At 46.1% G+C, this 21338-nt stretch overlaps 1 protein-coding gene across 4 annotated transcripts in view; it reads right to left on the bottom strand.

Annotated features, from left to right (window-relative positions):
- Nucleotides 1-84: 84 nt before the first annotated feature.
- MLPH (melanophilin) overlaps nt 85-21338 on the bottom strand; it is a 75799-nt gene continuing 54545 nt past the window's right edge. For 2 of the 4 annotated variants that reach the window (XM_083473352.1, XM_083473350.1), the window contains exons 12-17: nt 12979-13134; nt 12364-12456; nt 10569-10661; nt 9252-9309; nt 3871-3968; nt 85-2646 (exon numbers count right to left, since the gene is read on the bottom strand). In XM_083473352.1, coding sequence (XP_083329478.1) covers nt 2620-2646; nt 3871-3968; nt 9252-9309; nt 10569-10661; nt 12364-12456; nt 12979-13134 — 525 coding nt within the window. In that variant the 3' untranslated portion in view covers nt 85-2619. The remainder of the gene's footprint in view (nt 2647-3870; nt 3969-9251; nt 9310-10568; nt 10662-12363; nt 12457-12978; nt 13135-21338) is intronic. The other 2 variants (XM_083473353.1, XM_083473351.1) reach the window with 1 other exon arrangement.

Genomic DNA, 21338 nt, shown 5'->3' with positions numbered 1-21338 from the left:
GTGTGAGCTGGTAGGCATGAAGTGCCCTCCCCTCCCCATCTCCCTCCAGAAATCAGGAAGGAAAAAAAGATACTGCAGGAAACATTTCTTAATAGGAACACAATGCCAGTGTTTATTGTATGATTTAGCATATACATATGATAGATACATGGACAGAGGCCAATGGCTTAGATGAGCAGAATGACTATGTTTTATCTTAGGCCAAAAGGAGACATGAGGCGATGTTCTTTACATCTTCTGTCCCGAGGGCTTCTCTTTAAATGGGTAAAGCAGCTGTGAGGAGCCTTTGGTTGGGGGTGGTCATTGCTGCCCCCGCCTTCCACTGGTCCTTTGCGCAACAGCTACGTTATCTGATAAAAATAGCCCTGGGATAAAGAACCGTGGAACTGAAGGCAGCACGCACTTCTGCCTTTGATTGCATCATGAAACTAATGGACATCACTGGAGGGGATGTGGGACACTTAAAAGGCTGATGGCAAATGAGACACGTTTCAGGGTGCTGCTGCAAGGGGGAAATGCTTCCTAGCATAAGAGGGTTCCTGCCAGCGATGCAGTGAGCTGTCTTAGCAGGAGCCTTTGGCACTTTCTGTGCTTTGTTCGTAGGGCAAAGCTTTACAAGCAAAGGAGGCAGGAGCACACATTTTAAGGGTCCTTTGTATACCCCTCAGTGTGGTAAAAATTGCATTCCTGTATCTCCATGTGTCTGAGTGCCAGTCATATAGGAGTGGTGCCATATGAATCCTGGACATTCAGGATGACACTGTATGGTTGTGTAAAAAAAAAAAAGGGTTTGGATTTTAGTAAAAGAAAAGAAATAAAAATGGAAATGAATCGAATGTGGAATTTGATGCCCTTTAACAGAAACTCCAGATGGACTACGTGAGGGCGAAATGTAATTGTGTCATTTGGCTCACGGTACCAATTTCTTTGGGGATAAATTTGCAAGTTTGTCATAACATTTGATTCATCCTGAGGAGGATTCAAAGGATACCTGAAGAAGACAGTACAATTCTATACAACGCAGAAGTAAGTTGAAATCAGGCTTGAAAGCTAACTATCCTATCACTTATTTATCATGACAACTTGCAGAGGGAAGAAGTCAGGTCTGCAACTGTGAGCGTATCTGCCTATTGTAATGTTTGGCCTTCAACAGCAATTCAGATGTGCTTCCTTGAGCCTCTACTTAATGTCCTTATCAGAAACAGGAGAAAGAATTTTGCATTCCTCTGCTAGAGCCTATGGAATAGGGGATTCTTTTCATATCTCATTTAAGCTCTGTTACTCATAAGCCTGCTCTTCATCCACCTAAAGCTCTGCAAAGACACATGCTACTATAACATGGAAGGAATGGCATGATCATACAAGCATCTCTGCCTCTGGTCTGCCCAGTATTGTCTACGAGGTACCAGGGACCAGACCTTGAAAAGTCCTGACCTTCCACTCTGCCATGGTTGCTCCACTGTTTCTGCCATTTTACTTCCTGCCATTTTAGTTTCTCATCTCTCTCTCCCCCACCCCATAACTTTTTTAAAATGCACAGACCATTTCTGCAACTCTGAAGAGGCAGATGCCTTGCATGGAGAAATTTGAGCAGAAAGCCTCTCTGATTAATGCCTGTGCAACCACGGCCTGCACTCCTGGCTAAGCACCAGAGCCCTAATATATTCCAGAACGAGGCAGAGCAGCAAGACGTTGGCATGCCAAAACCAACAGAGAGTTCTGTGAACCTTGAAGGCTGACAAAAACCTATGTATTTGTGGTGTAAGTCACTGGGGAGGAAGAGCGTCAGAGGACTGTGCTGCTCCTGCTCTCTTTGGTGGACTTTCCATGAGCATCTAGTTGGCCACTGTGGGAAATGGTCTGGTCTAGCAAGGCTCTCCTTGTGCCCTGCGTTGCCATGGGGCTCCAAAATGGGCTCTAGTTCATTTATGATGCCACAGTAAATTTGTTAGTCTTCAAGGAACCACAGGACACTTGGGGAAGAATCCCACGTTGCACTAAGGTGATCAAACGTTCCATCAGAGCAAGCACTTTGGCTTGCCAGACAGAATGTTCCCCCTCTCCTCTGCGTGCTGTTCTGGGGGTTCTGTATCATCTGATACTGAAAGGCAGCTAAGGTTGCAAGCCCAGCATTCTGCCTTCTGGTTCCATATTCCAGACCCTTGAAAAAACCCTCCTGATTACTGCAGGGCACTGTGAAGTGCTGAGCACTGAAACCTGCATGACATGACTTTAATTCACCAGCCCAAATGATCAGAATATGGACGCATACTTTAGCAGTGCATGAAGAAAAAACATTTTAGCTACATGTCCTGTTCAGTAGATGTGGGCAGGTAATTAAGTCAATCCTAGAACAGAAATTCCTTTTACTAAGTTGGGCTCTTAAGTATGAATGTAGGAACCAAATTTCAAAGGGATGTTGCCCAGAGAATTCTTTTCCAATCTGCTTCTTTCCTGTTTCCTGACTCAGGCAAAGGGTGGGAGCAGTGCAGGCTTTTGACCCCTGAAGGAAAATGTGTAGATCTAGCACTGCAGGTGAACAGATGGAAAGAAGAAAAGAAAGAAAATAGAATGAAGGGATGAAATCTTGAGTTGAGGTCTTAGAAGACTTCATTCTGTTCAAGAGCGATGGGTCATCACAGGCTTCTGTAAAGGATCAAAACATTGATGAGAACCCTTCTGGTATCCATGAGGATGGGCCAAAATTGCTCACCCACATTCCCCATTTCACTGTTTGCAGGGTGTGAAGGTGGTCGTTTCAGAGATACTCAGTGAGCAGGGACGAAACAGGGTGGTAAGCTGTTCTGGTTAGCTGTGCAGGCCCTGCTGTCCCTTTGGCTCACGTGAGTCCAGAGGGACAGAGGGGCTTGCACAGCTGACATGAGGGGAAACTTCCTCCCTGTGCGACTGCTGAGCTGATACAGGCGATTCCCCATTTTATGCAATTTCACTGATGTGCACAGGGATTTGAATGTAACCCCACCTAAATGGAGAGTCGCCTGTAGTGTACTCTTTTCACCGAACAGGGTTCTACCACTAATAAAGTTATAGCAAAAAAGATATCCACAATGCTATCTTTCTTGTCTTGGAATCACCCCAGGGCAAAGTAAGGAACCATACTAAGGCAGTTAAAGGGTTAAAGCAGAACCCAAAAATGCACAGATGTCGAGGACAAAATGTTTGGGCAATATGGCTGTCACCAAAAGGCATGGTACTTTCATTTTGTGAAATTTCTAATCAGCTGCTTTTCATTCTGTCTAATGTCTGATAAGGAAAAAGGTAAAGGTTCCCCTGCCCGTACGGGCCAGTCGTGTCCGACTCTAGGGTTGTGCGCCCATCTCACTTAAGAGGCCGGGGGCCAGCGCTGTCCGGAGACACTTCCGGGTCACGTGGCCAGCGTGACGAAGCTGCTCTGGCGAGCCAGCACCAGCGCAGCACACGGAAACGCCGTTTAGCTTCCCGCTATAAAGCGGTACCTATTTATCTACTTGCACTTAGGGGTGCTTTCGAACTGCTAGGTGGGCAGGAGCTGGGACCGAAAGACGGAAGCTCACCCTGCCACGGGGATTCGAACCGCCGACCATGCCATCGGCAAGTCCTAGGCGCTGAGGTTTTATGTCTGATAAGGAGTTTTGCATAATTCAAGGATATGCATGTTCTCGTATTAACAGGAGTTGGACTCATGAAAGATTGTACCTCTCCCATTTTGAATTGCCTACATACTTATAACCTCTGATCAAGAAACAAAACTCCGTTTTCCTTCTGCATCTCGATTTGGGGTGGCCTGCACTAACTCCTCTCTGCTGTCCCTGGCTAGTCTACTACCTTTCAGCTTACAGAAGGGCAATGAGCTGGATTCTGAATACTTGCCGCAAAGATGTGATCTGCTTTCCTGCTTCTTCCATTTGGATTTCGCTGTGTCAAAGATCCTCTGTAATTGGAGTTCCGGGCAAATGATTCAGCATTGTCTTGAAAAATGGAAGGCAGAGGCGTTTGTTAGGACATTGTGACTGACTGTTTTGCTTTAGAGAGCTTTTCTAGAACTATCTGCTTGGAGAGGAAGCCTTTGAGGTGTGTGAAAACAGGAGGCCTATCTGGGAGCCCATTTATCCATACAGGTCAGATGGCTTTCTCCACATCTCCATCATTCAGAAGATTTGCTGACTGAGTGATTCATAGTCTATTCAGTCACAGGGAGTTGGGGGGGGGGAGGGAGAAGTCCGATTCAGTCCACATTTAAAAGGGAAAGTACCAAATTTGCACTTTCCCCAAAACCAAGTGAATGGAATGGAATGGAACGGAAGCACAGCCATCTTCTGAAGTTTGCCCTTCTCTGAATCTTGCAGTTCTCCAGCCAAGTAATGTGAAAAAAAAGGTACCTACTGGGACATGGTGGTGTGTAATCATGCATATTTTAGAAAATAACATGCAAAATATTAGGGAAATTGCTTTGCAAAAAGTGTGTATGCTAGGTAAAGTGGCACACAAAAATATGTAATAGAAGGAGAAATCTGAAAATTAAAATACTGATGAATTTTCACGAGGTCTTAAAAATAAATAAACTGCAAACTGGTGTGGAAATGAGGAGAACTGAACTTAAGCCTGGAAAAACGAAAAACAGGAGGAAAGCGAGATGGGTAGATTTCCCCATCCCTAGTCACAGGACACTAAGCTGAACTAGTCTGTGACTTCCTACTCGTTTTCAGAAGCTTGCTCTTATCAACACTGGAATTCTTTTTGTAGCCCACCATTGCTGATACATACAAATATTTTAACATGGAGCCTGTGCACAGTGCTGCCAAGCGCTTCATAAGCATTATCTTGCTGTCATCTTTGGAACAGTTCTGTGATGTGAGAATGGGGGGGGGGGGAGCTGAGTGAGAGGAAGGTCTCTTTCCTGAGGCCACCTTGGTTCATGGCAGAGGTAAGATGTGAAGCAAGGACTCCCCAATTCGTAGCTCAATGCATCAGCTCTTAGTATTTTTTTGAGCACAGTGAGTTCAGGCACCAGCTAGAGAGGGACACAGATGACTTGGTTTCTGTAGCTTGGAGCTGGCTGGCATTTCAGGGTGTGGGGAATGACACGACATGGGCACAAAATGTATCTTGCTGGCAGCATTTCAGGACACATTTATATAGCAATTTATACCGCATGAAGTTATTTATACCAGGCCAAAGTACCACTCAATGTGGTTAACATTTTACATTCTCTTATGACCGGGTGTAAATGACTATGGATCAAATCTAATTGTCTGTGAAACCTAATGAAGGAAACAGCTGAACCCGTTTATAAGTGGCTGTTTCTAAGATTCAGAGGACATAGCAACACTTCAAACCTCAGACTAGTCCAGTGAGAAAAGACTTCATTCCCCTTTCATGGACAATGATGCTGAGACTTACCCATCCCCCACTTTGAGGGAGGTCTGGCTGAGAGAAGGTCTGTCATCTATTGGTGGCTTCATGGCTAAAGGTAAAGGTAAAGGGACCCCTGACCATTAAGTCCAGTCGTGGCCGACTCTGGGGTTGCAGCGCTCATCTCGCTTTATTGGCCAAGGGAGCTGGCGTACAGCTTCCAGGTCATGTGGCCAGCAGGACTAAGCCGCTTCTGGAGAACCAGAGCAGCGCATGGAAACGCCATTTACCTTCCCGCAGGAGCGGTACCTATTTATCTACTTGCACTTTGTGCTTTCGAACTGCAAGGTTGGCAGGAGCAGAGACCGAGCAACGGGAGCTCACCCCGTCGCGGGGATTCGAACCGCCAACCTTCTGATTGGCAAGTCCTAGGCTCTGTGGTTTACCCACAGCGCCACCCGCGTCCCTTCATGGCTAAGTGGGGATTTAATCCCAGATCGACTTGTTTTAAGCCCAACACTCTAGTTAACTACACTGAACCCACACTTTTCAAGACACTGCCCAGTAATAAATCCACTAGTCTGCGCTACACATGGGCAAAGATAGGACTTCAAAAACTGCACTGGCCAAATTTGCAAAGCCCCATCTTTTTTTAAAAAAAGTATGCCTATTTCTGCTGTAGGGTGAATCTGGCACATGTAAATAAAACAGCAGGACAATATTTCAGTGTACTATGGATGACTCAGAGTGAGTGGCCTAACATTTTTGCTTGCTAGCCCAGACTGGGCCTATGACATTATGTTATTACCATAAGAATCATTCAGGCAAAGACTATGCTTGCAAGAACACAACCCCACTTCTGAGCTCTAGTTGCAAACTCCTGAACCTTCATGGAACTACAAAGGTGAGAGAACATATGTTGTGTGATGATCAGGCAGTTTTCTGGTGAAATGGAACCACCTGCAGCCAAGTCCAGGCATTCCTTGAGGAGGACACTCCAAACTGCTCACAATGGAAAATGGGACTATGTTGGTAGACCAGTACAAGAACTGACAAACTGCACTCTTGTTGCAGATGTTGGGGGACTCTACCTGCTCGTCTGTCTATCTGCAGAAGTATTCCAAGTGACTTACAACATAAAACCACAAAAGTACAATTGAAACCCACATCAACATGTTAAACCATGAAACTCCTTAATACAGCCAATTATCCACCACTAAAAAAAAAATCACATACGGTACAATTCATAGCATAAAAGAGTACTGTAACGATGACCAAAACAAGAAACACCCAGTCATTTTAAAATGAGCTTTGACACACAAAAAAGTTTCCCCTTGTTCTGAAAGAGTTATACAGTGGTACCACAGGTTACAGACGCTTCAGGTTACAGACACTTCAGGGGCAGCGGGAGCGGCGGCAGCAGCAGGCCCCATTAGCTGAAGTGTTACCTCAGATTAAGAACAGTTTCAAGTACAGAGCGGACCTCCAGAATGAATTAAGTTCTTACCCCGAGGTACCACTGTACTTGGTTTTTAGCAAGTTGCAAAAGCCTAGCTGGCCAAAAACTAGCTGTGAGGTCACCCCTTCTGGTGGCACACGTCCACAGGGATCTACCATGCAGTCATGAACAAAAGCAACTCTGCCATAGAAGAACTCAAGTGGTCTGGGGATATATTCTGACAACACTTCTTGACCTTGGGCACATATGCCTCACCTTGGGCATCAATGGTGCCCAGATATAGAACTTGTGCCAGCATATTTGCACGGACAATGATTGGGACCTCGCTTCCATGGATTCTGCATGTATATTAAGAAGTAAACACCTGAACATGAAGTAGTTTGAAGTCATTGGGTCTGAAGTATTGAAACAGTTGAACTATTCTGCAAATGGAGGGGGAAAGATTTTGCTGCAGCTGTTTAAATCAGCAACTTGAAACGTGGTTCCAGAGGGCTGGTGCAAGTGCTCATTATTTAGCTACTTGGATTTCTACATTTATTCTTGCTGTGGCAGCAAATAAATGCTTTGGGTGACACTTAACTGGATCTGTCTAGGAGTGGAACAAACTTCCCCTCATGCTGTGGGATTTCCCCTTCCTCTGGAGCAGATTTGCACAACCTGGAAGGTTGAAAGAGGAGGAGAAAGAGGAGGTCCTGTTGCTGGAGGAGGAGTCAATTTTAACTATGCTGGAGATCAGCCTTCGGATGGAACTATTCTGCCAGAAACCTTTGCACAAAGTCATGAAGTCTGATTTCTAATCAGAAAAGTATTGCCAGCAAGACAAAATCAGGGGGGTGGGATGGGCCAAAGGGGAAAGCAGAGTCCTGCAACACACACACACACACACACACACACACACACACACACACACACACACTTTTCTGTCTGCGATTCAGTGTGGTTCCTTAGAAGCTTACGCATTTTTTCCAATAGGCCTCCCCGAAATAGGGGGTAAAGCAGCAACACCATCATATTGTGTTTGCAGATTCATGTCATGCAAAGGTAATAAATAGTGTTCACATTGGGGTGTTCTGTTGCTTTTAAAATCCCATCAGGACTCCCTCTGGGATGGGACTGTAGCACCATTAAAGACAAATGCATGAAGTCAGACATTTGAATCTCTTCCAAAATAATCTTCCAGTTTACTACTGTCTGTTTCCAATTTCTCCTGTCTGCATATTTCCCTCAGCTACTTGGTACATCATCGACCCCCGAGAGAGAGTGGCAGGAAGATATGGCTCCTCTCCCCTTCCAGTCTGAAAACTGTGAGTGATTAGGCTACTCTCCTTTGACTTTCCTTTAATTGTATTTTCACTCTATCTGCATAAGCAGAGTGAAAAGTCAGCCAGTTTATCTTTCTGCCCTTTAAGGGTGAGACTGGGTGACTCCTTCCAGAACAACACAGACGACATTGCACAGCCCAAATCAAGAAATATACTCCTTCACCATTCAAGTTTAATGGTAAGGATTTGGGACTCTGTGGGAGCATGACTGCTTTTTCCCATTCCCCACCAGCCTTTCTACAAAAGGGGTTTATCATTAGCATTTAATAATACTAAACACATGTACAGTGTGTTTCAAGTGTTCAACACACTGGCCTATGAAAACCACAGACAAAACATCTCTGCCCAATTCAGTGCTGTGACTGAGATGAGCTGAGAATAAGGAAGCAAGAGGCAACTTACCCAGCAACTGCCACAGGAAATTACTTTTGGAAAATTTGCAGCATTTTACCATTATGGAAAAAACATGGGGCAGCCAGGGGGGCAGGGGGGCAGCTGAACACAGTGGTCTGAACTTGGTTAGAATTTTTAAGAAGTCACTGTTGCCAAAAAAAATGGGGGGGGGAGTCACAGAAAACCTGGAGAAGAAATGGCTCATGGCATGGATAGACGTATCAACGTTTCATTCCTAGCCTACTCAAGACTTTAAATTTTACTTGGCTACAAGTCAGTATAAGCCCATTTTAGAATGAAATCTGAAAGGTAGAATGTTTGAAGTCAGGCCAAGGATTTTGTAAATCTGTCAATTTTATGTTTTTCTTTTTTTTCCTTAGTTCATTGTGAGCAATTCAAAATTTCTCAAGGAAATTGATTAATTTTTGAAAGTTATAATACTTTTAAAGCTGTCTTGTGTTTTATATTATCAGACAATCCTGTAAAAAGACTAACTTTCAGAGAGAGGTTTTGTGGTTTTCTTAGGTGCTCCAAACATTTCTTTGTATGCGGACAGATCAGGGTCCACAACTTCAGAGACCCCCAACAGACAATAACTGAACTCTAGCTATACTTTGGACAGCCGTTCCTAAGCAGCGGATTTCCAGGCTTACTGCAAAAACTCTCCCTCTCCAAACCACCAAGCATTTCCCTCTACTTCGTACATAAATAAGCACAAGTCTTACTTGCAGTTTCAAGTGAAGTGTTGAATTTTCTCCTCAACACATGCGGCATAGACATTACCTATAAGGAGTACAAACTTAATTAGAGTGCAAACAAGCCAAGGTGTGGATCAGCATTCGTCGCGGCTCTTCTACCTCAGCTTAAGCACAGCTTTTCTGAAACTTCATTCACACCTGATGGACTGCCTTGCCCATCCCACCTAACATTTATATTATGGTGTGTAAGCACAGTTAGAGACGTTAGTAATGTTAAGCAACCTATTCTTCTCCCCTCCCCACCCCCTCACCTCTATGGGATGGTGGGTCCCAACTACGTTCAGCCTAGTTCTGTTTGTAGTTTTATAATGTTGGGTGTCAAGAGACCAACAGAAGTACTGCTAAGACCTTGGGACTCACATTCCATAGTTAAGGAAAGGGCCGGTTTCTGCTTTGAGGTTCCTGGGGTACAGTTGGAGTGGTAGGAATGTCCAGCTCTTCTTTCATGGGGGGGGTATACACAAATACCCCCGCCCCATGCATAAGCACACCCACCCTTATATATAAGGCACTCCAAGGAGAAAGGGTCCAGTCCTGCCCCCTTTTAAGGCATTCGGCAGTCCTACATATTGTGTAGTTATACTATTATCTTGGTTCCGTATTTTTATCCTGTTTAATATTTATGTAAAGGATGTTGGGGACGGATGGGATGCTCTTAATATAGCCCCTTGCATATCCATTCCAGCAAACATCCATTGTGATATTTTAGGCAAGATGTGTTTTTTAAAAAAATAAATTCTAAAAAATATTTAAAAAATTAAATCTACACCCTTTTTTAAAAAATTCAAAAATTTGAAAGCGCTTATGATCTGAGGACTGTCCTGGCTCCTTTTTACTTTAAAAAAAATTCTGGCTGCTTGGGTCACAGCCACCTTTCCCTCCTTACAAGGCCATTGTAAGGGACACTCTACTGGGGGCAGCCATCTTTTTCGCCACACACAAACCCAGGAATGGGTGGCAGGCTGAAAGGCATGGCTGGTTCCAGGACTACATAGTCAAAGGATTTCAGTGACCAACAGCAAGCAGCTAGACATTGTTGCTGTTGTTTTTAAGAGAGCCAGGGAAGCCCTTGAACCACCCTACAAAAACACAAACAGAGAGAGGTTCAAAGCCACATGCCAATGTTCCGTTCCGAGCATAATCCCGTTTTGTCTCTTTTTCAGCTTTATTCAGTTTGCATTGTTTAATCCCCATGGGGGCCCCTAACACAGTTTTATCTCTTGGCCAGAAAATTGCTAACGGATTCTGGTCTTGCTTGCCTCTCCGCAAGGCACGTGCACTCACTTTGAAGTCACCGGCTGATGCTGCGACAGGAGTCTCTGGACTCTGACCTTCTAGAGAACTATAAGAGCTCCTGGGAGGCTGAAGGATAAACACCTTGGGGATGGAAGAAATGAAACATATTGCTCTGCTTTGCTGTAGAGCAGAAAACAGACCAGCAAGCACACCTCAACTAGAAACTGGCAGGTTACGTCAAGATGGCTCACCCCTCCCTTTTCTACTCCCTCAGCCCCACCCCCTGGCTGGTGTTCAGAGAGTACCTGGCTTCTGGCTTGTGCACCTGAACCTGCTATGTGCAAAGCCAAACTAAAATGAGACATCTATATAATGTTGCTTTTGAATTATGGTGCTGGAGGAGACTCTTGAGAGTCCCATGGACTGCAAGAAGATCAAATCTCTCCATTCTGAAGGAAATCAGCCCTGAGTGCTCACTGGAAGGACAGATCCTGAAGCTGAGGCTCCAATACTTTGGCCACCTCATGAGAAGAGAAGACTCCCTGGAAAAGACCCTGATGTTGGGAAAGATGGAGGGCACAAGGAGAAGGGGACGACAGAGGACGAGATGGTGGGACAGTGTTCTTGAAGCTAGCAACATGAGTTTGACCAAACTGCGGGAGGCAGTGGAAGACAGGAGTGCCTGGCGTGCTATGGTCCATGGAGTCATCAAGACTCAGACATGACTAGACGACCATACAACAACAATATAATGTCGCAGGAGTGAGTGAGACTGTTCCAAGAGTATGCCCTGGTGTGTGGCACTTGCAAGGAGAGTCTGGGGCTACTCTTGTAACCAAGGGGCTACTGGCCATGGTGGCTCTGCTCTGTCTCCAGTGTCAGAGGCAGCCTGCACTTGAATTCAGGGCTTGCAAGCAGGGAGAGGGGCTGGTGTCCGTCTTGCAAGCTTCCCATGGATATCTGGCTGGTCACTGTGAGAACAGGAGGCTGGACTACGTCCTTCGGTGATTAAACTTAGGCAAATCCTGATTCCTACATAATATTCACAGTACTGTGGATAAGAGCTGTAACCACCAAACAGTAGTACGTATTAGTATTATTAGTATTGTTGTTAATATTTGTTAATGTTTACTTCATAGCAATTGCTTTTACTTTTGTCCACAAACCTGCTTTCTCCACCCATTCTCTTTTGCTGCCTCTTATGCCTATAGCTTCCTCCCAGAACATCTCTCAGACGTTGCCTTTCTGCCTTCAAGCACCAATGCAAAATGCATCTTAACTAAGATATCCTTGACTTAACTCCTTGGTCCTTATCCCCAACGGAAACAAAGCCTAAGTCCACGTAATGGCATATGCTTCTCCTACTCTGCTCTTGCCTTCCTTCCCAAACCTCTCGAAAGCTGAAGTGTGAACTTCTCAGGGCAGGGATCCATTTTTTGCTTATGTTGCCCTATAAAGAGCCATATAAATGAAATGATTAAGTACTCAGGTGTGAAGCATAATACTGAACGTGCCTACTCTGAAACCCCACCAAGTGCAATCGGACCTACTGCCAGGAAGTATGCTTAGAATCACAACCCTAGAAAGCAACGAAGTGTTGTCCACAGGCAAAGTGTCTTCTTCACTGAAACCCAATTATGGAAAGCTCAGTCCCTGACCACTTCCACATTTAGCCGTGGGGAAATGCTAGTGTACCATTCCATTATTGCAGCTGAATTTTATTTATTACTGCAATACTAATGGCCTCCAACCTGTTTTAAACTGAGCTACATTTACCAAAAGGTCTCCTTCCAGAGTTCATGAATAAGTATTCCCATTCTTTGCAAAACTCTAGTTTACTCACCTGGGTGCTTGATTTCTTCTTAGACTTTTCCACTGGTTTAACAGTCAGGCCAGCAGCACTGAGAGCAGCTATTCGAGATTCTATATCGGATACCTTGAGAGCAAAGAGCCCATGTCATTTCCCAATGAAGGTAATTATGGTCCAGGTAAGCAGGACATAAAACACCAGACATTCTCAAAAGTATGCTTCAATCAATGCGTTTTATGGGTTTCACTCTGATTTCACATCAGTAACATGTGCTGGCAGTGGTAAGACATGACAGGAAGAGACTACATTTTTATTAGAACCAATTATTACTTTTCCACCACCCCTGTATCCTCATGAATCATCCCGTAAGGGGGTTTCAAGTGTCAAAGGGACTAGTTAAGTCTGATTTGGGCTAGGAACATATCACCGCTTGGAGACCCACTACAACAAAAGTAGGCTGACTGCCAACATTTTGGGGTCTATTGCTTCATATATTGTAACTTCTCACTGAATTGCGGATGTTTTATCAGTTTTTTTTAATGTTGTACGCAACTCTGAGCTCCTTCAGGAAGGAGGGTGATCTATATTTACAAATAATAATGATTAATTTTCTGCTTTTGTTTTTGACTTCCCAAAGCCAAGGATTACCTCGCTCTCTGTGTGCTGCACTTGCGCCACTGCAAAGGCCACTTTGTCTTCAAGTTCAGAGAGCTCCGAGTCGGTGGTTGTGCTGTGATAGGCACCATGGCCTCGGTCTCTTGGCCTCTTCTCTAGCCCAGATGCTTTCCCCGCAGAAACAAACACCTGGAGCCAACAATATTAAGTCACCTTCCAAATACAGATTTTTAAAATATTATCTCCCACATTTGGACTAATGTCTACACTCCCGTAAGCCCTATCTAGGCAAGGCTATAACGGAGCTGGAAACAGAGAAGCCCAAATGATCAAGGGGTCAACGTATCTTCCTTGTGACAAAAGGCTTAAGAATTTGGGGCTTTGGGGTTAGAAAAAGAAGATGACATGGGGAGGGAGAGGATAGAGGTTTATCAAAGTAGGCAGAATGTGGAAAAAGTGGACGGACAAATTATTTTCTTCCTCTCATACTGGAACTTAAAAAGGTAAAGGTAAAGGGACCCCTGACCGTTAAGTCCAGTCGCAAACGACTCTGGGGTTGTGGTGCTCATCTCACTTTATTGGCTGAGGGAGCGAGCGCACAGCTTCTGGGTCATGTGGCCAGCATGACTAAGCTGCTTCTGGTGAACCAGAGCAGCGCACGGAAACGCCGTTTATCTTCCCGCCGGAGTGGTACCTAGTTATCTACTTGCACTTTGACGTGCTTTCGAACTGCTAGGTTGGCAGGAGCAGGGACTAAGCAACCGGAGCTCACCCTGTCACGGGGATTCAAACCGCCAACCTTCTGATCAGCAAGTCCTAGGCTCTGTGGTTTAACCCACAGCGTTAGGATCGTCTAATTAATTTGATTAGGAGCAAATTCCGGCGAGACAAAATAAAGAGTCATTTCACGTAAGGCAGTGTCAATCCATGAAATTCATGGTTACAAGACACGGTCACTAGCTCAGAGAACTGGAGAAGGGAACTGAATAATAGGGAGGTTTATCAGTGGCTCTGGGCCATGGCAGTGACACTGAGCCTCCAAGCAGAGGGGCAGCCGGTGCCGGGGCAGCCACAGAAGGTGGCAACTGTGCCACATAGGCCCCTGTTTGCTTTGCAACTTCTGCTCTGGCATTTCAGACACCTGATGGGTCCCTTACCTGGAAGACCAACAATTTACTATATAAGGTTTTTTTCTCTTTTTGGTAGCTGCAAAGTCTTTAGCCTTGGCAGAGAGGGTGATAAAACAGTGGATAGTTTGAAGGTTTTCTTCTTAGCGAGATGGCAGTGTGACTGGGTGTGTGTGTGTGTGTGTGTGTGTGTGCCTTCATGCCAACTATTTTAAATGCTGTATTTTATTACACCCCATAATATTCTATTTACATGTCCTTATAGCTTTTTATCTACCGTATCTATTTATTTATTCCATGGGATTTATTTGTTGCTATCTACTTACTGCTTAAGATTTAAGTTGTATTTCTTTCTTTCCCCCTCAGTTTCAAGTCAATATCCTTACTGCTTGCAGCTCAAATTTATTGCTGGTTCTGGTCTATTGATCATAATAAAAATGAATGAATGGCACAGTCAAAGGTGTACTTTACAACCCACCAAATCCCTGGATTAGCTGTGCCTGACCAGTGAGCCCTGCTAATGACATGAAGATCCTTTGTTTCTGCTTCTCACAAAGATCCCATGGAAGATAGTTTCATATATAGTCGTACCTTGGTTCTTGAATTTAATCTGTTTCAGGAGTCCATTTGACTCCCAAAATGGTTCAAAAACCAAGACATGGCTTCCAATTGGCTGCAGGAGTTTCCTGCACTCTATCAGAAGCCATGTTGAACGTTCGGATTCTGAAAAACGTTCGCAAACTGGAACACCCACTTCCAGGTTTGTGGCGTGCGGGAGCCAAGGTATGACTGTACATGGTTTCCAATACCTTATGGGCCAGCAAACAGGTGCACTTTGGCCTCTCACTCGCTGGATCATCACCTTGTCGTGGTGAGTGGGCTTGCACGTTCCTATAACCCTTGTGAGTGAAGCCATCGGGAATCTCATACTCCCAGCAGGGTCACCCAAGGCAGTAAGGTCAGTAAGGGAGGAGCTAGACAAAGAATGATCCAAGAAGTCCTCAATGGCAGAGCAGGCAGATGATAACAAGCAGTATGTTACAATGGCTATGAAGGCGGAAGAAGGCTGCAGCAGATAAGAAACTACTGGTTGTTGTGATTTACTCAGGCCATCGGAATAGAGCCTTACTGCAAAGACTGTGCGTTGGTCAGTGTGCACTGATCTACACACACAAAACAAATTAACGCACAGGCGTCTTCTAAAAACCCATCCCAATCCCAAACCCAAAAAAGTCCCATGGTAATAGGCAAATGGTAATGGGGGCAGGACTGTGAAATCTGGAAGCCCATAGCCATGAACCAGCACATGGGTGGTGGATACAGATTCAGTCGCTCTGACTCAAGGAGCAAGGTAGTTGAGCAGTTTGGCAGCTGTATCCATGACTGAGCAGCCCTTTTTAGGATCCACTCTGCTCACCCCGAAAAGGTGCCCTAAACATAGTCCGCCTCCCTTTTTCCATGACTGGATTACCACACCCAGCGGGGTATCCACCTAGCGGTCATAAAACACAATTAAACTGGGAAACACTGGCCTGCGAGCGCTCCAATTGGAGAACAGTCATGGACTTTGAAGATGCTCAAACTCAAGACGAAAGAGAGGAAGGCACACTTGGCAAACCCTCACCGTGATCAACTCCCACACGGAAACCTATGTCCCCCTTGTGGAAGGACACGTGGATCCAGAACTGGCCTCCACAGTCACTTACGGACTCACTGTTAAGACCGTGTTCATGGAAGACAATCTTACTCGGCTGTGAGGGATCGCCAAAGCAGCAGCAACACTTTGGCCTGGTTGCTTTTAACTCAGTAGGATTTGTGTGTTTGTGGTGGGGAGGATTGTATGTGTGTTTTCTTTTTAACACAACAGCTGGGAGGGAGGCATTTAATACTGTTCTCTGCAGCTTGGTCCCAATGACCCCCTGCCCTTAAGCTTTGACAAGGAAGACGACATTGGTTAAATTGTAGCTACAAGACTGGTGATTTTTGGTGTGACCATGGTGTGTGTGTGTCAAACCCATCTCCCCAAAGCTGTTGTTTTGAAAGAAAAAAAAATCCAGTAGCCAAGCACCCATTTTCACATAATGTGCACTACAGCCCTAAATGTAGCCGTTTGCTTTTTGCAAGACTTGGCTGGCTTGATCATGGTGAGTGAGCAGTCAGGGAGCTGGCAAAACTTCTTAGTGTTTATTAGCGATCCTAGAAGATCTCTGACTGGGAAATTCATTTGCAGGAGTGGGGTCTGAGCAGATGACTCTGCAGGTTGTGTATGTGAAAAACAGCAGCCTGGGACTTTGAAAGGGCAGAGACAAAAAGAAAGTGAAAGATTGCTGAGTTTCTTGATGGAGCTGCTGGAAAGTGCAGAAGGGAGAGTGTGGGGAGCTGGGCTGCACAAGGAGTTCCCTGGGGACCTGCTGCCTGCTGAGCAAGTGGCTTCACTTGCCTCTACTTATACTCAGCTTTCCTATGTGTGAACGAACACAAATGCTACAGGCACCAGAGGCTTCAGAAGAAGCCCAGCCTCCGAGCCCAAAGCAGGCTGCTTTGGAAGTATTTGGACCTTCATCAAAGTAATGCAGGAAGAGCCGTTCAACAGCAGACAGTGGGAGCTTGTGGACCCTCCTTCCTTAGAGGCTTTTAAGCAGAGGTTAGATGGTCAGGGATGCTTTGGCTGAGATCTCTTCCAACTCTAAGATTCAATGATTCTATGAAAGCAGCCTTATCTGACGTGACCCTTCAGGCTACCTCTGAAGCTCCAGAACACGATGAGCTTTGAAAGCTCTTTTTATCTCCCCGCCAGGCCAACTTAGACATTCATTGCAAGCCCCCTATGGAAGGAAAATGTCACCGTGCAGGGTGAAGGTCGGGGAGAGTGAGGTGGCATATCTTTGTGACTGACAGGCTCTGTGTGGTTTCGGGTGGATTTAGCAGGGCTCTCCCTTCGCAAGGACACTGAAGCAACCCATCAGAAGTTGTTTCCAGCACTCTTCTGCATGTAGAGTCTCTTAGGGAAGCCAAAGGGTCAGCCCAAGCCATTTTGCTCCTAGAGGACCCAGGGCAGCCCAGGTGGCATGGCTTGTGAGCATGTGCAACTTTACATTTTGCACTCATCAGCATCATCCTGATTACATTTCTGTAAATCACTTAGAGAACCATAGAATTGTAGGGTCATCCAGTCCAACTCCCTGCAATGTTCTGCATGGACTCAGAACATCAGCCTTCTGATTAACAGCAGCTGCCTCACTCGCCTATGCAGGGCCACAGAAGTTGACCAGGCTGGGAGCTGAATCTTATTCCGGGACTGGTGATGGGCCAGGCATCTTCCACTGCACCTGGAGGCTAGCATAGAGGGGGGCCCGGCAGGAAGAATGGCTGGGGGAACTCTGAACGCTCCTCTCCCCTCAGTATCTGCCACACAAGAGGCCCCTTCACTCTGCTCAATAGTAGGTCTGGTGCTCGTCACACAGAAAATTCCTGGCTGAGGTGAGATTGAAATTTGGGGTGCAAAATATGGCACTACACTAGACAGCCACCTTTTCTGCTTGCATTACTCTATGGATAAGAATTCCCCACCAGTTTCATATTGCCACCAGTTTCAGCAGATATTAGTAGCCAGCAAACTGGTATGGCTATAACTCCTGGCACCTTCATGTGATCCTTTCCTAGTTTATAATCCCCATTTACATATTTATAAGGTGAAAGACAAAACTGTTGTCCATTATTTGTGCACAGACTAAACAGCCTTATTTCATTTATCCGCCTAAGACACACATCCGACTCACAGGTTTCTTTCAAGTCCTTGATAGGTTAGAGGCAACTCCTCCTACCTCTTTCTCAAGATCCAAGAACAGAGCCCTCTTCCTAATGCCTTTATCCCTCCAATGAATCATGCAGGGCTCTTTCTTGGGCGTTAATGGCTCTTAAGCGCTTGGGCTGTGATGCCACACAAAGCCTTAGCCAGTGACCTCTGCAACCTCTATGCTCAGCCAAAGAGAGGCATTTTAACCCCTGTGCTGTGCAGTGTGAATGGGGGAATGAGAGGCAAGAGCAGACAGGCAAGGAGAGGGAACGTACAGTATGTCGATCTTTAATTAAAGGGTCCTCATTGTCTCCGCAGGGCTCTTAGCTGCAAGAGGAACTGTCCACGTAATGCTTTGATTGGGATAATGCTTCACTCAAGGCAGCTGCGACAAAGGCAGCACCTCAGTATGCAAGTGAAGAGCTCCCATTAGAGACACGAGAACCTCTTCATGCTGGGGAGCATCTGTGCCCAATGGGAAGAATTTTTATGAGGGGCAACTTCTCTTTTCTGCTCAAGACAATGCCAGGTGGGCTGAGAGGAAACCAGATCATTATGGAGATGGAGGACTGCAGAGGGGTGGGGAAACAGGATTTATACCATGTGAATTCACACATTTGAAATACATATTCAGCATGTCGCCACAGCGTTCAAATCTTGACTTTCTACATGCGCCATCATCACCATCTGCATATTAAATGAACATTTCAGTGATTGCATTGCAAGCTTCATGCTGAACTGATTTTAGAACTGAGGAATATGAGCACCCCACCCCCAGTCAAAAAATATTCAAATTAAGATGATTTCAGATTTAGGAAGCCCAGGGCAAGGTAGTCATCTCTGCTGCCTTGAATTCAGTACTGAAGCCACCATCATATTCATGTTCAGAATGTCACTTCTGAATTTCAAGCAGCATTGTGAAGGATTACTTACTCATTGGAGGTCTCCACTGTGCTGTCCCCACCCCACCCCCAGGTAAAAAGTGGTCTCTTTCATTAAACAATGTTTCTGTAGCCATCTTGAGTTCCACAGGTCATTAGGCCATGAGACTCTGCCTATCTAATAAGGCTCATGTTTCCAGGGCCGGCTGGCCCATGAGGCAGATGGAAGCAGCCACCTTGGGCGGTGGAATCCCTTGGGGGAGCCACTCCACACGTGTCCCCCCCCCCCCGCTCCTGCTGCTACCAGCATTGCATGGTGGCAGCTTCGGGGAACAGCCACTGCCGGCTGTGTGACCCCAGGAAATGAAGCAGCAATAGTGGCACCTTCTCATGTCACCTCAGGTGGCGAAATAGAATGGGCTGCCCCTACTATTCCCCAAAGGTGGATGGCAGAGCTGTCACGGGGTGCTGCTCTCTCAGAAGAAAGGAACACAGGGACCTGCCCTGTGTCAGCCCATTGCTCTATCCACCTCAACACTGACTGCACCGACCAGCTGCAGCAGGGCTCTTCCCAGTCTTAGCTGAGCTGGAGCAGGCAGTGGAAGTGAAGGAGGCAGCACCCCACCCACTTGTCCCGATGTCAGAAAGCCTTGTGCCAGAATACCTCTGTCCTTGCTGACTTCAGCAACGGGGCATGGGAATGATGGGGCGAGGGGCAACACATTTCCGTTTTGCATCAGGCAGTAAAACGTGATTTTGCCTGACTTGGAGATACCGAAGATGGAACCCGGGACCTTCTGCCTGCAAAGCTTTTGCTCTGCCACTGAGAGACAGCTCTTCCGGCAGGGAAGGCACCTGGAGGGGCAGACATGCCCAGGGAGCGGGGCTCTTGCCCAGCCGCATGGCTCATGGCGGACAGTGCCTCCCCAAGTGAAGCCTATTTTATCAGTCCCTTTCCTTTCAAGCCCCTTTCCTCCCCAACCTCACCAACTTGGGCAGACACCAAGAGGAACACCAGAAAGTAGAGTTGCCACTTTTTAATCCGGCAGATTATAAACAATGCAGCCACCAAGCGTATCAGTTCAGCAAAATGACTATATCACAGAGCTCATCAAGTACAGTCAGATGCATCATATATGGCAGTGCTTAAGGATGAAGCTGGATGACGCGTTACTACTGCCCAGGGATCCTTGTCATTGTGCATAATGCAATTTTCACTGTCAGGGTAGCAAAACAATATAGATACCGTACATTGGACATGTCTCCTTAATTGTGTACTTTTGAAATTGACACATCACACAGTTCAGCCACACACAGAACATAGTCCAAATGTATCCATAAGCTTTCTGCTTGTCCTGGAGTGCTCCCAAGAGAAGACTGCAACCATTATGAAGGGGTGACTCTCTCACAGAGAGGGGGGTTGCCAAAGAGAAAGCTGGGCTGGCCGTGCAGATGCACCCGTACATTGCCTAGCACGGCAGGTGTTGGCATTTGCCCTCCTTGCAGTGGGGCTGCAGAGGGTTCAGGGCTGAGTGATGGGGGTGAAGGCCTGCAGGCACCCTGTGTGCAGTGGTAATGATGGGGCTCTGAAAGCAAACCCTTCGTCTACATTTCCCCCATCCTTTAGCATGGAGGCCACTGTGGGAAACGGAATGCCGGACCGGCCAGGCTCTTATTATCTTCACCCTTGGGAGGCAGACTGTCAATAATGTTACTCCCAAAACTTACCTTGGGTCAGGGAACAGGGAGTTGCTCCCCAGGCAGAGCATCATTTCCTGACAGGAATGGGGTTGGGGTTACCAGTCCAAGTATCCATTAACAGAAAACTTGACTCTGTGCAGAGGATTCTGGGACTGGCAGTCCTAGTCCCAAGCCCAGCGGGGAAAATGAGCCCAGTGGGAGTACCCACTCGCTGCCCAGATAAGTGACGGGGCCCTGGGGGATCCAGGTAAGCAGGAGTTTGCTTGCCTCAACCCTGCTCATAAGTATTTGAAGAGGAGTGTTCACTTTTATAAATGAAATGGAAAATCCCATCTCAGAGGCACTCTTAATTGCCTGGCACAAAGGGAAACAGAAGTTTATAACCTCAGTTTCAGGTTTAGGGAGATGTGATATGAAGATGAAACTTGAATCAGGGGTTGATTCCTTTTGCCTCTGTTTTCTGTTTGAGATACCTGTTGCTCCACAGGTGTCTTAGAAACCTGTGCCATTTACGGTACTACAAGGACTGTACATGCAGCTTCTGCTCTCGGATATTGCTGGGATCCCTAACACAGTTCGTGGCTGCTCTATTCACAAGTGCTCTTCATTCAGCTGGCTGGTGTTCAGACTCTGAGAAGGATTCTGAGAAGGATTCTGTCCACAAATGAGCAATTTGCTGGCTGAATTGAGTAGATGCTAATGTTTTAATTTAGACACATCTCTTCATGTGGTTTGGATGATGGGGATGTAAATGTTGTCAGGATTGTATGTGCATTATCACATGGCCCTGTACAAAGGATGTGCAACCTCAATTGTGCATGATTACATTGGCCCAAAGCCTCCCTAATTTAGGTCTGCACAGGGCTGCCATACATCCAGAACTTCCTG

This window comes from Podarcis liolepis, assembly GCF_965112155.1.
Source record: "Podarcis liolepis genome assembly, chromosome: 1".
NCBI lineage: Eukaryota > Metazoa > Chordata > Lepidosauria > Squamata > Lacertidae > Podarcis > Podarcis liolepis.
This window is presented reverse-complemented; position numbering and strand designations above follow the sequence as displayed.